This window comes from Dicentrarchus labrax, unplaced genomic scaffold (genome assembly GCF_905237075.1).
Source record: "Dicentrarchus labrax unplaced genomic scaffold, dlabrax2021, whole genome shotgun sequence".
NCBI classification, from domain to species: domain Eukaryota; kingdom Metazoa; phylum Chordata; class Actinopteri; family Moronidae; genus Dicentrarchus; species Dicentrarchus labrax.
Window position 1 is genome coordinate 22,485,705 of NW_026136723.1, and position 18,110 is coordinate 22,503,814.

Genomic DNA, 18,110 nt, shown 5'->3' on the forward strand with positions numbered 1-18,110 from the left:
AAGTAATGCAAAACAGAGAACAAAGAATATCACAAATAAAAATATTACGAAATACAAAATATAATAGAAGATATAAAAACTATAAATGAAAGTATATACTTGAACCATGCATAGTTCAAGTATGACCTGAAGTGACAGGGCTGGTGTTAGGACCGGACCCAGGAGCAGACACCCAGACAGTATGGAAGGTTTAAAGGGGGTTTTATTCCACGCACACACACACACGCAGGGGGGATGAGGGGCGGCCACAGCAGGAACGGGTGGGTGAGATGGCGGAAGAGACCGGAGACACAGAGGCACAGGTGAGCGGACACAGGAAGCCAAACTGCACAAAGGGACCCTGGGGCACGGGAGAGAAACGGTTAGACAAGGGGACAGGCACAGGGAAAACACAAGAGGGCTTGAAGTTGCCTAACTTAATACTGAGAGGAGCCACGAGAGTTACCACCACATAGGCTGAAACAATCTGGCGATGAATGGGAGGAAGACCGGGGTTCTTGAAGACTGAGGAATGATGAATGATTGAGAGCAGTTGAGACAGCAGGCAGCAGGTGAGGAGAATGGAGGCCGCACCCTCAGACACACAGGGAAGGGGGAGGAGCAAAGGGAGCAGGAGGGGAGCAGAGCCATGACATGAAGTGCAAAATATGAGCAAATTAAACTTGACTAAAACTAAAAAACTAAACTGTACAAGTGGAAATTAAATATAAATAGTGCCAAAGGTTTATGCATTGTAGGGAGGAGCTTTAAACCAGTCTGGGGGGGTCGGAGGTACTGGGTACATTCTTCTGCATACATGCACCATATTTGCCTATATCTCCCTAAAGCAAGCTGGTCAATAAATGAAAAATCAGATAAATTCTCTGGAGGGTCAAGACTCCTGAATCAGGACCGGCCAACTTAGTCTTACATTGTGTAAAAAAAACACAAACAAAACAATATGAATAAATGCTTTATTGAAAACATAGAATTATTATATATAAAATACATTATCAAATATAGCAGGTCCTTTTATAGTCCATTCATGTGATTCTTTTCCACATGCTAGTAATTTAAAACTTAAACAGTAAAACATTTCATTGTCTAATGTCGCTCAGTGCATAGTCAGATATTTATCTTACTCTCTAATGTTAACCAAAGCGTATAAACAACTGCATATTTCAGATTAAACAGAAGCTCACAGTAATGAATAATGTGATTTTTTACCTGAGATAAAGAGTCTGGCATCCACCAGAGTTAGGCAGTAAACATGAAACCAAACATGTGTCTCATTGAAACCACACAACAGGGTCAGAGGTCGTCCATCATGGCCAGCAGGTCGTCTCCTTTGCTGCTGCTCGGGTTGTCCGACTCCTCTTCTCGTTCTGCAAACTGTCCGGCGATTCGAGCCAGCTCAGTAGCAGCCTGTTCGTCCTGAATGAACAAATATCACATTTATTTAAGATTGATGAATGATGTGTGATACAATAAGGTGTGTGTACCTTCTTGTAGGTGTTTGTTACATCCTACCTAGTCAATCCATACTGTACCTGCATCGCTTGAATGTTTATCACTCCGCACAAGGACTCCTCAGCTCCACCTGAAGCTTCCCTGTTAAGCAAAATACTTGTAATTAATACCGGGTGATTAATCGCAGAGAGTGAGTACAGAAAAAGAAAAGCAACCCACGCCTCCTCCTCCTCCTGGTCGGTGGTAAACAGGCTGATCCGAAAGCCGGTTTCCACTCCGGGCACGTTCTCTGCCTTCATGCTGCCCATCAGACGAGCCAACAGGTTGAGCTCCTCTTTGGCCAGCAGGTTGGGAGCGTCATCTGTCTGCAGCAAGGTGGAGGCGTTACAAGAAGGGTTATACATGGATAGAAAGATGGTCTGAAGCTATCTAGTACAAATTTAGTATAAATTTAAGGAAGTAAAAGTACACAAGATTATCAGAAAAATGTACTTAAAGGGGCGATAAGTACCTTTATTTCTGATACTGTGTGTGTTATATTATTTAAGATATCATTTGATTATTATTATTGGTGTTTCACTAAATTAAGATAATGCTGTATTGAAGAAGACTTGAAACTAGCAATTGAGACCATAAACTCATTAGGAAACTGTTTACTGAGCTTATCAATCAAGTTAGAAGTCGGGTAATTTCTCTATAAGACTGCATGGTGTTGGTTTCTATTGCAGTCAATGGAGCTCCCCCTGCTGGCCTATATATATCTATCTATATATATATATATATATATATATAATGCAGTTTTAAACCCTCCATATCGGACACTTATTATGGACATTCAATAGGCATATGTTCTTAAAACAGAGCTAATCTGCTGTAAAATGTTCATTTTAATGTAGGTGTATTGTTATCAGAGGAACTGTACAGCTATTCAGGGAAAATTAACATGTAATATATCAATATTAAAAAAAGATAAGGAGCAAAAATACAATCAGGCACATTCGTACTTTTGAGTCTAATGACTTCCCAGAAAGAGGTCCTGGTTTAAATGAGCCCACTAAGTCTAAACCCTCCATACCAGACTACCTATACTATAAGATTACCTTGACAGAGGGAACCTTGGATGTGTGTGTCTCCTCTGGATGGTTCACATTGTACCTTTTTAATCATAAAACACAGCAGCATCAGCCTCTAATCCACCTTTATGTTACCCATATAAGTTACAGTATATGTGATTTAGTAGCATACGGTTCATACATGTTCGTGCCCAGTCTGATGACTCTGTCTCCATGCAGCTCAAAGGATCCCTCCCTGATGGGGCTGGTGTAACTTCCTCCTGTGGGGAACTCACTCCGTCTCACTTCTCTGCCCTTACTGTTAAACGTCCTGTTGAAACAGGAAGCAGATGATGACACTCTGGGAACACTGAGATGTTTTTCTCACGAAGCGGTCGAGAGGAAATCGGTGACTAAAATATATAATGCCAGTACTGGAGGTCTAGTGTTGAATTAGTGTATAAAGGTGAGGTTGATATTTAGTTGTGAAACACTAACACCACTCATCCACAGGCTACTTCTCAGTTTCCCGAGTGAATAATAGGCATATTTGTGAGTTGCTAGATCCTTAAATGAAAAAGAACATATATTTTTTAAGCTTAAATTATTAAAAATGATCTTTCTAGCTGTATTATAAAGGTTAGCTGTAACTTTAGACAATTAACTTCTCTGTTAACTACTGTAAAATAAACTCTTAAAGAGGAATTTCATATTTCATTGCTTTTTTTTTTGAGAAACTGAAACATGTTATTGAACGTTACAGCTAACTTCATAGTAACACATCTCTACAGCTACATGCGGTGCTTTTCAATTCACATTCAACATCTACTGGATGGATTGGCATTACATTTGGTGTAGACATTCATGGTCCCCAGATGATGAATACTAATGACTTTGGTGACCCCCTTTACGACCCTCTAGCGCCTCCATGAGGTTGGAAAAGTTTCAAACAGCTATTAGATGGATTGCCTTTAAATTTAGATCAAACATTCATGTTCCCCTGACATCATCAGCTCAGCATTTCAAGTCTATCCCATCGGATTATGACAATATACTTGCCAAACTAAAGTACTGGACAAATGGTATTAGTTCTGTAATTGAGTAAGCTGATTAAACTTGAACTTATTTGACCTTAGCAGGTCCACCAAAATCTGTTTCTGAACAACTTTTAGACAAGAAATAAGCAATCAAGTTGCTAAATCTTCACTCATATTAGATATAAAAAAGCCTAATTTAAAGGTTTCTTCCGACTTTAGTGAGGAAAAGGACACGACTTCACTACTGGTGTTACGGTTTAATGAGTGACCGAGTTAACCGGTGACTGTCAGCAGCTCCTGAATTAAACATAATATATAAATTAAATAATACAGGTGTCTTTATACACATTATAAGAACTTTATGTATATCACGTAGATATTAAACACATGTGTATTTAAGATTAAAGGTAGGCTACGTGTTCTGTTTTTTACATTTAACGATATTTCACCAGTTAATTGAATACTTTGGCTTCTTGGTGTCTTTAGGATTCAATCATCCTCTGGGGACCTCGAACGTCTGCACCAAAATTTCATAGCAAACCACCTAATATTTGTCACAAAATGCTAGTGGAATAGCATTCAGTGCCTCGTTGTTGCTGCATACCTAATAAGTCCTGGAACATCAACCCTATGAGGCACTGGGCCCGAAGTCAACAGGGCAAAGCGTCCGTTGGGATTCTGAACTTGACTTTTGAGGAAAAGTGACACCTGAGAGGAAGACGTAAAGACACAAAATGCCAATTGGAGGAAAAATAAGCTGTTATATATTAATCTCACTTGTATGTATGGATGAGTATAAATAAAAGGACTCACGCGAACATGCATGTCTTGAAAAAATATGAGCAGCGTTTGTCTGAGCAGCTGGAATTCGCCTTCTGATGAAGACGCGTAAACCTACAACAAGAAGAACAGGCTGACAACTGGAAGAAGAAGAAGGGCTGATTTACCCTTGAGGTGTGTGTCAGTAAAAGATTTAGCTCTCGGCATACCTCAATGATCTTCCTATGCGTCTCGTCCACTTGGTTCACGACCGCGGGAGTGTCTTTTACAAGTTCCCTGATGGCGTCTATGTGATTGTAAGAGATGAGCAACAAGTCTTTTGGCCTTGGGCAAACAAAGACCTGATATTTGAACGCCATGATCATCAGCTCGTAAAGCTACAGGAGGAAAAAAAAAAAAAGAATGTGTTGTGAACGCCCCTGCAATAAAAATAAAACTACTTTGTGCTCCCTAACTAACAATTTTCCCTTCACCACCTGTCACAGATTGTTATTCTATAATAACTCATGATGAGTCCTCTGTGTAACATTCAGGAGAATCTATTGGCAGAAATAGAATATAACATTAATAGGTATGTTTTTATTTGTGTATAATCACCTGAAAACAGGAATTATTATGTTTCAGTTACCTAAGAATCTGTTTTTGATCTATAGAGGTAAAAACAGCTCATGTTTCTACGGTAGCCTAGAACAGACAAACCAAACACTGGTTCTAGATTAAGGCCTTATGTGTTTTTTGGGAGTTTTGCGTCCACAATAGTTTCTCCTACTCGCTTCGAAGGCTGAGCTGTATTTAATTCATCACTAGAAACCACTGAATCCTACACGCTGCTCCTTTAAAACACAAAAAATGACTTGACTCATTTTAAGACTTTAAATTATTTCAAACCTCAAGATTTGACCTGGTAATATCCTATGAAACAGAAAAAATGTAGTCTGAGCCAAACAGGCCTTGTCAAAATTCTTAAATCAGAATTAGAAATACTTTATTTTATTTACATTATAATACAATATATAGACGATAGAAATAAGACATGGGAATATCTATTTCACTGTTAAATGCCACTGAATCGTACACGCTGGTGCTTTGAAAGCATCTCTTTCATTCATCTTGTACGCACCCTGTCCATGCTGGCCGGGTTCAGCCTCATGATGGAGGAGTGCGCTAACCGAGTTAGCACCGTTTTCAGGGTCCTGTGAGAATACAGCTGCTGAGGTTTGAGGAGTTCGTCCATAAAGGGTTTACTGAACATGGTCCAAACGATGTCGTTCAGAACTATGAAAACAGAAAATATGATTAATTCTGCAAAGTCGTATTTGATATTAATGCAGTTTGCGTTGTTTCTATAGCAGGTTGATAACAGAGAAGAGTACAGAAGCAATGAAAAGGGTTGAAAAATGGTTTAAAGTTTTCAGTCTGGAAGGCCAAATGCATTTGAAACAGGTTGTTTTGCCTTTCTTTATGCATTTTAGGTGGATTACGAACCTACATAAGACCCAAAGAACAGATCAAATGTGTTGTTTGGGTCACGACCTGCTAAATTAAATAATTTTTTCTCATTGATAAAGCATTTAAATGTGTGTAACTTTTCCTTAATGCACATATTTTGTCTCATAAAGTGAGCTCTGTTTGTTCTACTGAATGAAAGAAAACATGAACCTGTTAACCTCAATGCTTTTATTTTGTAAAAGTATTTAAAATGTGTATTATTTTATTGAAATAAAAACGACGAGACAGCCTGTTGTTGGTCTTATTCATAAAGTATTGAATGTGTGTTTTCTGTAAAACATTCATTAAAACAAAGTTGTGATTTATCAAACGTTTATCTCTTCAAAATGGCTGCTTTACCTGTTCATTTAAGGACACTTTTGCTCTTCTCACTGTGAATTGGGTTGCTAGTGACCATTTCATCAAATTGTATTAACTACTGCCTCATTTATGTGGACCAAAACACATAATTACCAACATAAGACCCAAAAAATGGGAAATCTAGACACAGAATCTACAAACAAAATGTGTTCTTTCACCTTTCTTTTAATTATTTCCAGTCCATGAATTCAGTGTATCTCTATCTTTTTAAGTGTCTGTCTGTCAATCATTCACTTTTGCATTATGTGGAAGTCAATACTGAATGAATCTAACACTACAATTAAATAAATATGTGAAATAAATGAATTAATCCCACCGAATCGAATGAATTCTACTCAGTTAGTTACTTAGCTATTCTGCTAAGCTAATGACTGTGAGCTACAATTTCTAGGCCTAGTTTAATCAATATTGTATTATAGCTACTGCCTCATTGATGTGGACCAAAACACAGAATTAACAACATGTTAGTTCATCAAAGTTGTTATTTTTTTGGACAATATTACGATTAAAGTATAATCAGTCAGCAAATCTGCTTTTATTTTTTGTTTTTTTACTGCCAACATTTTACATTTATATGGCATAATATTTTTTTTATACGATAAAACAAATGCCAAAAAGTCAAATATGTAGATATCTGTGTTTTGGCCATGTAGACTACTACTGTATCTCACAAAGGGACCTCAGTTTACAGTAATTAGCATTACAGCTAACACTGTGCGGACACTACGGGGGCGGAGGGAGCAGATTAAACAATAATATGCTGCAGTATGGCGTGGATACCTCTTTTTCTGTCATTCTCTGACCACACCCCTGCATCCGAGTGCGGTTTTCCAAGAAAGAAAAGAAAGGAAATAGCCTTGTCATTTGAGGTATTGTGTATGAGAAACATGAGATGCTCATGTTGAGTTTATAAGCTGACACCTGACAGGTACAGTTCTGACAGGAGGAGGGAAGACTCAGGGGCTAAGCAAGCCTGTCAGTACTCTAGCTACCTCTACCTTTTTCTGAATTGTCCTCAGACGTGTTGTGAGCTCGCAGTCGTTGGTCCAGTATGTAAAGCATCTCTCCACCAAGATTAATGAAAACCAGGGGCAGAGTTCTCACAGACATCTTGCAAAAGACAAAGAAGGGATTAACTCCTGGGCAAAAGCTGGTGCAGAAAGTTAGGCGTTAGAAGCAGTTGAGCCCCTTGGTGGATCAAAAGCACTCTCGTCATTTAAAAGGCATTATCTTATTGTTCTTGTGGTGAATTTCCCACTGGATAACAAACTGTCCATGTTAAGTCTTATCTGATCATGCTTCTGCAGATAACCTGTCGCACTAAGATGCAACAGGTGGCCAGGAAGAGGATCAGCAAAAGGCCAGACGCAAGCTTATTGGCCAGGATGAGGGTGACAGGACAGTACAGCACAACCAATCACAGAAACTGCTATATATATACAGTATGTGTTCAATTTCTGGAAAAAGACAGCAAAACTGTGCTTTATATGTCTGTTGACAATGATTACAGTAAGATGCAAACACGAAAAATAAACCCTAGAAACTAAATAATGTCATAGAATCTGAGGACAGAGGCTGTACAGATTGTGAAGCCCCCCGAGGCAAGGATTTTAGGCTTTATTAAAACACTGCATCACTGAACGTATGAGGTAACCTGAAAAGTATGTGGACAACTTAACATTGCACCCATACACTGATCAGCGATAACATTGTGAGCACTGACAGGTGAAGTGAATAACACTGGTTATCTTGGTATCATGGCAGCTGTCAGTGGGTGGGATGTGAAGCAAGTGAATATTTTCTCCTCAAAGTTGGTGTGTTAGAAGCAATCTAATATTTTTTTTTTTTTTTGCAAGAAATATCACAATATCCATACAGGAAGCTATGGCCAAAAGTATGAGACACTATTGTCAGCATACTTTGGGTTTGGGGCTATTTTTAATGGTTTGCCCCTCAGTTCCAACACAGAGTATTCACAGAGTTTAGATGAGTAGTTTGACGCCACTCATATGTCTCATGCTACGGCACCCTCACGTAATTTGCATGGCCCTCAATCTTTATTATGAATAATGATCATACACAGAGTTTGTCTGACACTGAAACACAATCCACACACTACACCCTCATGTTCAAAATGTTCTGCATACTTTCAGTCAGCAGAGTAATATTTGATGGGTCTTGTCGGGAACTTTACCTGCCTGAAGCCTGTTATCAGTCACACGTATGTAGAATAGGAAGGCGACGACTTAGTCCTGAGGTTTTCAACAGTTAAGATTTTAAGGGAGATTTAAAAGGTCAAGTGTGTAACATTGAGGAGGATCTAATGCCAGAAATGGAATATAATATTTATAGGTGTGTTGTTAAATAGCTTCTCCTACACACTTCACAGCCTGTTCTTATTCGCAGGTTGTCAAATACAAACACGAGCGGTTGCAATCTGCAAATTCACCGCGCAAATATGCGCTCAAAAATCTTCTATTAATTTAGTTTAGGTCCTGGATGAATGCTACACACAGTGAGTTAAGGATACCTGTAGTTGTATCTCCTCTGAAGCCACATTTTCCTAACTATACGATATCATCATGTTCACTTTTACGATGCCCACACTTCTTTGTCTCTTTCTTTCTCTCACTCTACCTCCCATTTCGAATAAAAGATTAGAGAGTAGAAACATGCAAATGAAAACTTTATCTTTATGTACACTGGAGCAGCTCGCTCCAACGGAGACAACTGCCTATTTGTCATAGTCATGTCGACGGTTGCTTTCCAAGTGCTTTACAAATTGACTGTGGAGACAAAAATGTAAACATCTGGGAAAAAGAACCGAACAAATCCTGACTGATCTCACCGGCGATTAACCAACAAACCAATTATGGGGATCGATCATTATCTCTGGCTTCTGTCACTGTAAGTTTAACCTAATATTGATAATTGTATTGTGTTTTTTACTTATTCTCACCATATCTCACTACTCTGCAAATAAGAATATGCTTTAACACTTAAACTAAGTGATTTTTATTTGCTTGTTGTTAAATAATGAATTTTATCTAATGTTGAAATATCCAAAGAAATATTAAAATTAGCAAGTATCCTGTCTTCCCCACCCAGAATAACCACCTGTTCGGGTTCAGGGACAGGTTTCAATGATTATTCAACCCTAAATCAACAAGATTATAACCTGAACTGGATGAAATCCATCCCTGATGAGACTCCAGTATCTGCTATCTCCATTCCTGGAACACATGAAAGCTTATCATTATACGGAGGACCACTTGCCGTATGTCAAGTTTGGGATTTGGACAAGCAACTTAATGTGGGAATACGGTATTTTGATGTGCATGCTGGGATTTGGCTATCTGTCCAAAACCATATTTATATCCGTGATAGTCACTGGATGTTTTGGCAACATATTCAATTTGATAAAGTCCTGAAGATCATTTTTAATTTCTTAGGGAGGAACAAGAGTGAGACTGTGCTTTTGAAAATTAAAATACATGGGTTTTTTGAGAAGAAGGTCTTACAAATGATAGATGAATTGATTAAAAAGTTCAAAAACAAAATATGGACTAATTTGTCAGTACCAAACATGAAACAGGCAAGGGGAAAGATTGTTTTACTCCAGAGTAACAGCTTCCATCAAGGAACAGTAAACATTAAATCGTTTTTCATCAAATATGACAAGCTAATCAATGTTGAAGAAAAAATAAAGGAATACAAGTCACACCTCTGTAACCATCACGTTGTGCTGACTGACACTGCAGCATCATTTCATCAAAGTCCTAAAACGTTGGCTAAAACAGTTAACAAGAAGCTTAATAACTTTGTTGTGGAACATAAGAAAAAGTCCGTAAACCAAGGTTGCTTAGGGATCTTAAGTGTGAACTTCCCCAGTGCGGAACTCATTAAAAACATAATTCTACTCAAACCGTGCAACTGTGGGGAAGGTGGAAAGAGAGAGGAGCCTCAAACGACGACTGAGCTGCAAACGAAACAGGACATAGAAAAAACAACTGAACCCGACTCTACACCTGAACCAGGACCACCAACATCTGGGCAAGATTCAGAGCCAACATCTGCACAAGAGCCTGAACCAGAACCACCAACATCTGGGAAGGATTCAGAGCCAACACCTGCACCAGAGCCTGAACCAGAACCACCAACATCTGGGCAAGATTCAGAGCCAACACCTGCACCAGAGCCTGAATCAGAATCACCAACATCTGGGCAGGATTCAGAGCCAACACCTGCACCAGAGCCTGAACCAGAACCACCAACATCTGGGCAGGATTCTGAGCCAACACCTGCACCAGAGCCTGAACCAGAATCACCAACATCTGGGCAAGATTCAGAGCCAACACCTGCACCAGAGCCTGAACCAGAATCACCAACATCTGGGCAGGATTCAGAGCCAACACCTGCACCAGAACCTGAACCAGAACCACCAACATCTGGGAAAGATTCAGAGCCAACACCTGCACCAGAACCTGAACCAGAATCACCAACATCTGGGCAAGATTCTGAGCCAACACCTGCACCAGAGCCTGAACCAGAATCACCAACATCTGGGCAAGATTCAGAGCCAACACCTGCACCAGAGCCTGAACCAGAATCACCAACATCTGGGCAGGATTCAGAACCAACACCTGCACCAGAGCCTGAACCAGAATCACCAACATCTGGGCAAGATTCAGAGCCAACAGCTGCACCAGAGCCTGAACCAGAATCACCAACATCTGGGCAAGATTCAGAGCCAACACCTGCACCAGAGCCTGAATCACCAACATCTGGGAAAGATTCAGAGCCAACACCTGCACCAGAACCTGAACCAGAATCACCAACATCTGGGCAAGATTCAGAGCCAACACCTGCACCAGAGCCTGAACCAGAACCGCAAACATCTGGGCAAGATTCAGAGCCAACACATGCACCAGAGCCTGAACCAGAACCACCAACATCTGGGCAAGATTCAGAGCCAACGCCTGCACCAGAGCCTGAACCAGAACCGCCAACATCTGGGCAAGATTCCGAGCCAACGCCTGCACCAGAGCCTGAACCAGAACCGGCAACATCTGGGCAAGATTCAGAGCCAACGCCTGCACCAGAGCCTGAACCAGAATCGGCAACATCTGGGCAAGATTCAGAGCCAACGCCTGCACCAGAGCCTGAACCAGAACTGCCAACATCTGGGCAGGATTCAGAGCCAACACCTGCACCAGAGCCTGAACCAGAATCAAAAACATCTGGGCAAGATTCAGAGCCAACACCTGCACCAGAGCTGGAATTACCAACATCTGGGAAAGATTCAGAGCCAACACCTGCACCAGAACCTGAACCAGAACCACCAACATCTGGGCAAGATTCAGAGCCAACACATGCACCAGAGCCTGAACCAGAACCGCCAACATCTGGGGAAGATTCAGAGCCAACGCCTGCACCAGAGCCGGAACCAGAATCGGCAACATCTGGGCATGATTCAGAGCCAACAGCTGCACCTGAGCCTGAACCAGAATCACCAACATCTGGGCAAGATTCAGAGCCAACAGCTGCACCAGAGCCTGAACCAGAACCACCAACATCTGGGCAAGATTCAGAGCCAACAGCTGCACCAGAGCCTGAACCAGAACCGCCAACATCTGGGCAAGATTCAGAGCCAACAGCTGCACCAGAGCCTGAACCAGAACCGCCAACATCTGGGCAAGATTCAGAGCCAACAGCTGCACCAGAGCCTGAACCACCAACATCTGGGGAAGATTCAGAGTCAACAGCTGCACCAGAGCCTGAACCAGAATCGCCAACATCTGGGCAAGATTCAGAGCCAACAGCTGCACCAGAGCCTGAACCAGAACCGCCAACATCTGGGCAGGATTCAGAGCCAACACCTGCACCAGAGCCTGAACCAGAACCACCAACATCTGGGCAAGATTCAGAGCCAACACCTGCACCAGAGGCTGAACCAGAACCACCAACATCTGGGCAAGATTCAGAGCCAACAGCTGCACCAGAGCCAGAACCACCAACATCTGGGGAAGATTCAGAGCCAACAGCTGCACCAGAGCCTGAACCAGAATCACCAACATCTGGGCAAGATTCAGAGCCAACACCTGCACAGGAGCCTGAACCAGAATCACCAACATCTGGGAAAGATTCAGAGCCAACACCTGCACCAGAACCTGAACCAGAATCACCAACATCGGGGCAAGATTCAGAGCCAACACCTGCACCAGAGCCTGAACCAGAACCGCCAACATCTGGGCAAGATTCAGAGCCAACACCTACACCAGAGCCTGAACCAGAACCGCCAACATCTGGGCAAGATTCAGAGCCAACAGCTGCACCAGAGCCTGAACCAGAACCGCCAACATCTGGGCAAGATTCAGAGCTAACAGTTGCACCAGAGCCTGAACCACCAACATCTGGGGAAGATTCAGAGCCAGCAGCTGCACCAGAGCCTGAACCAGAATCGCCAACATCTGGGCAAGATTCAGAGCCAACAGCTGCACCAGAGCCTGAACCAGAACCGCCAACATCTGGGCAGGATTCAGAGCCAACACCTGCACCAGAGCCTGAACCAGAACCACCAACATCTGGGCAAGATTCAGAGCCAACACCTGCACCAGAGCCTGAACCAGAATCACCAACATCTGGGCAAGATTCAGAGCCAACAGCTGCACCAGAGCCAGAACCACCAACATCTGGAGACGATTCAGAGCCAACAGCTGCACCAGAGCCTGAACCAGAATCACCAACATCTGGGCAAGATTCAGAGCCAACAGCTGCACCAGAGCCTGAACCAGAACCACCAACATCTGGGCAAGATTCAGAGCCAACACCTGCACCAGAGCCTGAACCAGAACCACCAACATCTGGGCAAGATTCAGAGCCAACAGCTGCTCCAGAGCCTGAACCACCAACATCTGGGGAAGATTCAGAGCCAACAGCTGCACCAGAGCCTGAACCAGAATCACCAACATCTGGGCAAGATTCAGAGCCAACAGCTGCACCAGAGCCTGAACCAGAACCACCAACATCTGGGCAGGATTCAGAGCCAACGCCTGCACCAGAGCCTGAACCAGAACCACCAACATCTGGGCAAGATTCAGAGCCAACATCTGAACCAGAGCCTGAACCAGAACCACCAACATCTGGGCAAGATTCAGAGCCAACACCTGCACTAGAGCCTGAACCAGAACCACCAACATCTGGGAAAGATTCAGAGCCAACAGCTGCACCAGAGCCTGAACCAGAACCACCAACATCTGGGCAGGATTCAGAGCCAACACCTGCACCAGAGCCTGAACCAGAACCACCAACATCTGGGCAGGATTCTGATCAAACACCTGAACCAGAGGCTGAACCAGAACCACCAACATCAGGGCAAGATTCAGAGCCAACACCTGAACCAGAGCCTGAACCAGAACCGCCAACATCTGGGCAAGATTCAGAGCCAACAGCTGCACCAGGGCCTGAACCAGAACCACCAACATCTGGGCAGGATTCTGAGCCAACACCTGCACCAGAGCCTGAACCAGAACCTCCAACATCAGGGCAGGATTCTGAGCCAACACCTGCACCAGAGCCTGAACCAGAATTGCCAACATCTGGGCAAGATTCAGAGCCAACACCTGCACCAGAGCCTGAACCAGAACCGCCAACATCTGGGCAGGATTCAGAGCCAACACCTGCACCAGAGCCTGAACCAGAACCGCCAACATCTGGGCAAGATTCAGAGCCAACATCTGAACCAGAGCCTGAACCAGAACCGCCAACATCTGGGCAGGATTCAGAGCCAACGCCTGCACCAGAGCCTGAACCAGAACCGCCAACATCTGGGCAAGATTCAGAGCCAACATCTGAACCAGAGCCTGAACCAGAACCGCCAACATCTGGGCAAGATTCAGAGCCAACACATGCACCAGAGCCTGAACCAGAACCGCCAACATCTGGGCCAGATTCAGAGCCAACACCTGCACCAGAGCCTGAACCAGAACCACCAACATCAGGGCAAGATTCAGAGCCAACACCTGCACCAGAGCTTGAACCAGAATCACCAACATCTGGGCAAGATTCAGAGCCAACACCTGCACCAGAGCCTGAACCAGAACCGCCAACATCTGGGCAAGATTCAGAGCCAACACCTGCACAGGAGCCTGAACCAGAACCACCAACATCTGGGCAGGATTCAGAGCCATCACCTGAACCAGAGCCTGAACCAGAACCACCAACATCTGGGCAAGAGTCAGAGCCAACACCTGCACCAGAGCCGAACCAGAATCTCGAACATCTGGGCAAGATTCAGAGCCAACAGCTGCACCAGAGCCTGAACCAGAACCACCAACATCTGGGAAAGATTCAGAGCCAACACCTGCACAGGAGCCTGAACCAGAACCACCAACATCTGGGCAAGATTCAGAGCCAACACCTGCACAGGAGCCTGAACCAGAACCACCAACATCAGCGCAGGATTCTGAGCCAACACCTGCCCCAGAAAATGAACCAGAATCGCCAACATCTGGGCAAGATTCAGAGCCAAAACCTGCACCAGAGCCGGAACCAACAACATCTGGGCAAGATTCAGAGCCAACACCTGCACCAGAGTCTGAACCAGAAACAACAACACATCAGCATGAGCCTGTGCTTCCACACACTGTGCCTGAACCAGCACCTGCACCAGAATCATCAACATCTGAGCAGGATTCAGAGCCACCAGTTGATTCACACACCACACCTGCACCAGAGCCTGAACCAGAATCACCAACACATCAGCATGAGCCTGTGCTTCCACACACTGTGCCTAAACCAGCACCTACACCAGAATCATCAACATCTGAGCAGGATTCAGAGCCACCGGCTGATTCACACACCACACCTGCAGCAGGACCTCAAGCGGAATCACCAACATCTGAGCATGACTTGAATGTAACCCCTGAGTCACACACCGCAGATGAAGATAAAGAACACTTCAGTGAACATGATTCAGCTGAACACAGACCACAACTGATAAATCCACCAGCTACTATACCAGAAGCGATACCTGAGTCATATCCCGCTGTGCTCCCTAACATCCCTCCTGCAATAGTGCGCAAGCCAGAACCTCAGTGGAGAAGGCGAAATTGTCACAGAGGGTAAATTGAATAAGAAATGTATCACTTAAGTAAATCAGATTATCTTGTACAATTCTGGAAAAGGATGTTTTATTCTGAAAACATAAATAAATTGTAAGAAAAGGTGGAACAGTTGTTTGTCCTCTAATTGACTAACTTCATTTAATACTCACCTGCATTGCTAGAAACAAAAGTGCATGTATTTGGTGTTATACTGGTGTTTAAAGAGGAATATAGTAACACTTAAGACAGCAAATAAGATAAAAATGTGATATACACGAAAAGAGGAAAACAATAAATTAACAAAATATTTTCTGTCAGTCCTGTACAGTGATGTCATCGCAGTTGAAGGTACGTGGTGATGTCGTAAACTTCCTCCATCACATTACATAAATCCAACCACATAGCCAGTAATCTACATGGATATTAATTAAATTAAATTTTAATGGTGTTTACAAACTAAATGATTACATATGTACACCTCATCAACATGAATATACTTTATGTCAGTGGTAGGAAGGAGGGAGATTACTGAATTTAGAGGTTATTTTTAGTAATCTTAGACTTTAGTTTAGTTAGAAGATTGTTTGAATTCTGAGGTCAAAATTTAAGAGGCAGAATTTCAGGTTGGAATTTGGATGTAAAAGTCAAGAAATAGTCAAAACCTCCTGACTTGAGAGCTTAATTCCTCAAAGTTTAATAAGAATATTAAATGTACAGAAACATTTAACTTTATTCTTAAAGTACCAATGTGTAGGATTTACTGGCATCAAGCGGTGAATTTGCAGATTGCAACCGCTCGTGTTTGTATTTGACAACCTGCAAATAAGAACAGGCTGTGAAGTGTGTAGGAGAAGCTATTTAACAACACACCCATAAATATTATATTCCATTTCTGGCATTAGATCCTCCTCAATCTTACACACTTGACCTTTTAAATCTCCCTTAAAATCTTAACTGTTGAAAACCTCAGGACTCAATCGTCGCCTTCCTATTCTACATACGTGTGACTGATAACAGGCTTCAGGCAGGTAAAGTTCCCGACAAGACCCATCAAATATTACTCTGCTGACTGAAAGTATGCAGAACATTTTGAACATGAGGCCTGTAATTTTCAAGAACCTCTTGACCCTTGTTGTTCCACTTCGGTCAAAGCTGTAAATCAACTGAGACTTGTAAAGTTGTCTTTAGGTAAAAAGAAAATACGTACATATTGCCTATAGCAGTGACTGAGGTCAGGACCCTTGTAAAACTCTGCAAAATTACATATATTTCTGCTTATTCTGTAAAAACCCTTTTAACACACAGGAAAAAATCACTTTGTGGTTGTGTAATGAACTTAAAATGTGTTGTTAATACTCAAAACACACCACTAAATCTCTTTATAAGCTGAAATAAAAATAAAGTCCAACCCACAAAAGATTCAAAAGAAGAAAACAAAATATTTTCCCACAATGTGATTTTATTACGTTAAAAGTTTTTATTTTATCTTAGTATGATTTATACTTACATGGTACATTTTACTCAATGAATTTGTGCCTGATTGATCAAGACTACACCAAGTGATTAACATTTAGAGAGCGAATGTTTGCCCTCACAACATTAAATATATTAAATAATATAAATTATGGTCTCTTAAATACACTGTTGAGTGCCACAGAACATGTAGGACTATTTTTAGTGAAACAACAACAAAAAAAATGGTGGCGAACAATTGTGAAATTAAAAATAACTTTTAGTCATCTCTCTTTTACACAGAGGTGGGAAGCAATTACGTGCATATACTCATGTACGGTTTTGAGGTATTTGTACTGAATATTTCCATTTTCCATGAAATATGACTTTATACTTCTTCTCCACTACATTTCAGAGGCAGATATTAGACTTTTTACATCACTGCAACATGAGTTACTGGTTACTTTGCAGATTCAGAATAATAATACAAAATGTGTCCAACAAAGAAATTATGTATTATAATGTATTATTACAGATTAACAGATTAATTAGGAATTTATTGATCCCCGGGGGAAACTCACAGCTAAAGTGTCCTCTTGTTTGCCCCATATGGTAGCTAAAACACAGTAAAGTGCCCTTTAGGGCAGTGGTTCCCAACCTGGAGGTCTGGACCCCCACTAGTGGTCGCCAAAGCTTCACAGGGGGTCAAAAGGCCTTCTTAATTTTAAGGGGTGTAAGAAAACTTAAAAATATTCACAGCAGGGCTACATCTTGACACTTAATTTTTTTCTGTGAAAAAAACTAAATTAGGTTTAAAGATTATTATTAAAGATCTAAACTCTGAAGACCTGAACCTGAAGTTATATTCAGCAGAGCCTTTACTGTCTCATAAGCAGCCTCTTAGAAAAGTTGTTTAAAAAAAGCTCAAAATTGATCCAACTTCCAGCAGTTATTATGTTATATTATATTATGTTATTGTGTTCACTGTTTGAGTTCATTGTACAGTTCATCAGATGTTCTCTACTCTTATCGTTATACTTAACCCTATAACGCCAAACGTATCATATGTGATACATGAGTTTTTGAGCCCTCCACATGAGCAGTGTGACAATTTTTTTCCCTGAAAAACCCGATGTATACAATTATATAATGCAGTGCACGGATAATCCACCAGGGGGCAGTAATCTGCTCACTAGAGGGCTTTCCAGCCATGCTACAAGACTGCCATTAATCAGGAAGTGGACACATGTGGTTTCTTCCAGACTTCCCTGCCAGTTCCATTGCTGCATTGCTTTTGTTGGTGTATTTTTTGTTCAAGACAAAAAAGAATCTTTGAGCATTGTGACCCGCTGTATCAAATATGATAC

The 18,110-nt window shown here is 42.1% G+C and overlaps 2 protein-coding genes across 2 annotated transcripts; one reads left to right on the forward strand and one right to left on the reverse strand.

Moving 5' to 3' along the window:
- Positions 1–184: 184 nt before the first annotated feature.
- Positions 185–7,534, reverse strand: oscp1a (organic solute carrier partner 1a). The gene is made up of 13 exons (XM_051391083.1): positions 7,186–7,534; positions 6,968–6,997; positions 5,439–5,593; positions 4,528–4,695; positions 4,352–4,432; positions 4,143–4,246; positions 2,704–2,832; positions 2,550–2,604; positions 1,669–1,814; positions 1,530–1,590; positions 1,207–1,413; positions 446–504; positions 185–340 (listed from the first exon to the last, which is right to left on the reverse strand). The coding sequence occupies exons 1-11, from the start codon at positions 7,295–7,297 to the stop codon at positions 1,291–1,293; spliced, it is 1,164 nt and encodes a 387-aa protein (XP_051247043.1). The 5' UTR covers positions 7,298–7,534; the 3' UTR covers positions 185–340; positions 446–504; positions 1,207–1,290.
- Positions 7,535–9,072: 1,538 nt separating this feature from the next.
- LOC127358309 (proteoglycan 4-like) lies at positions 9,073–15,149 on the forward strand (the record flags this gene model as incomplete). Its single annotated transcript, XM_051391301.1, has 2 exons — positions 9,073–9,094; positions 10,132–15,149. Coding segments are annotated over 2 exons (4,992 nt in total), but the record flags the coding sequence as incomplete, so codon positions are not given.
- Between the last annotated feature and the right edge of the window lie 2,961 nt (positions 15,150–18,110).

Coding starts and splice junctions, on each gene's coding strand:
- oscp1a (XM_051391083.1), bottom strand. CDS start 7,297: ATGTCTGTGAGAACTCTGCCCCTGGTTTTCATTAATCTTGGTGGAGAG. Junction 4,696..5,438: donor ACCCGGCCAGCATGGACAGG/GTGCGTACAAGA, acceptor TTCCTCCTGTAG/CTTTACGAGCTGATGATCAT. Junction 1,815..2,549: donor CCAAGGTTCCCTCTGTCAAG/GTAATCTTATAG, acceptor ACCTTGCTGCAG/ACAGATGACGCTCCCAACCT.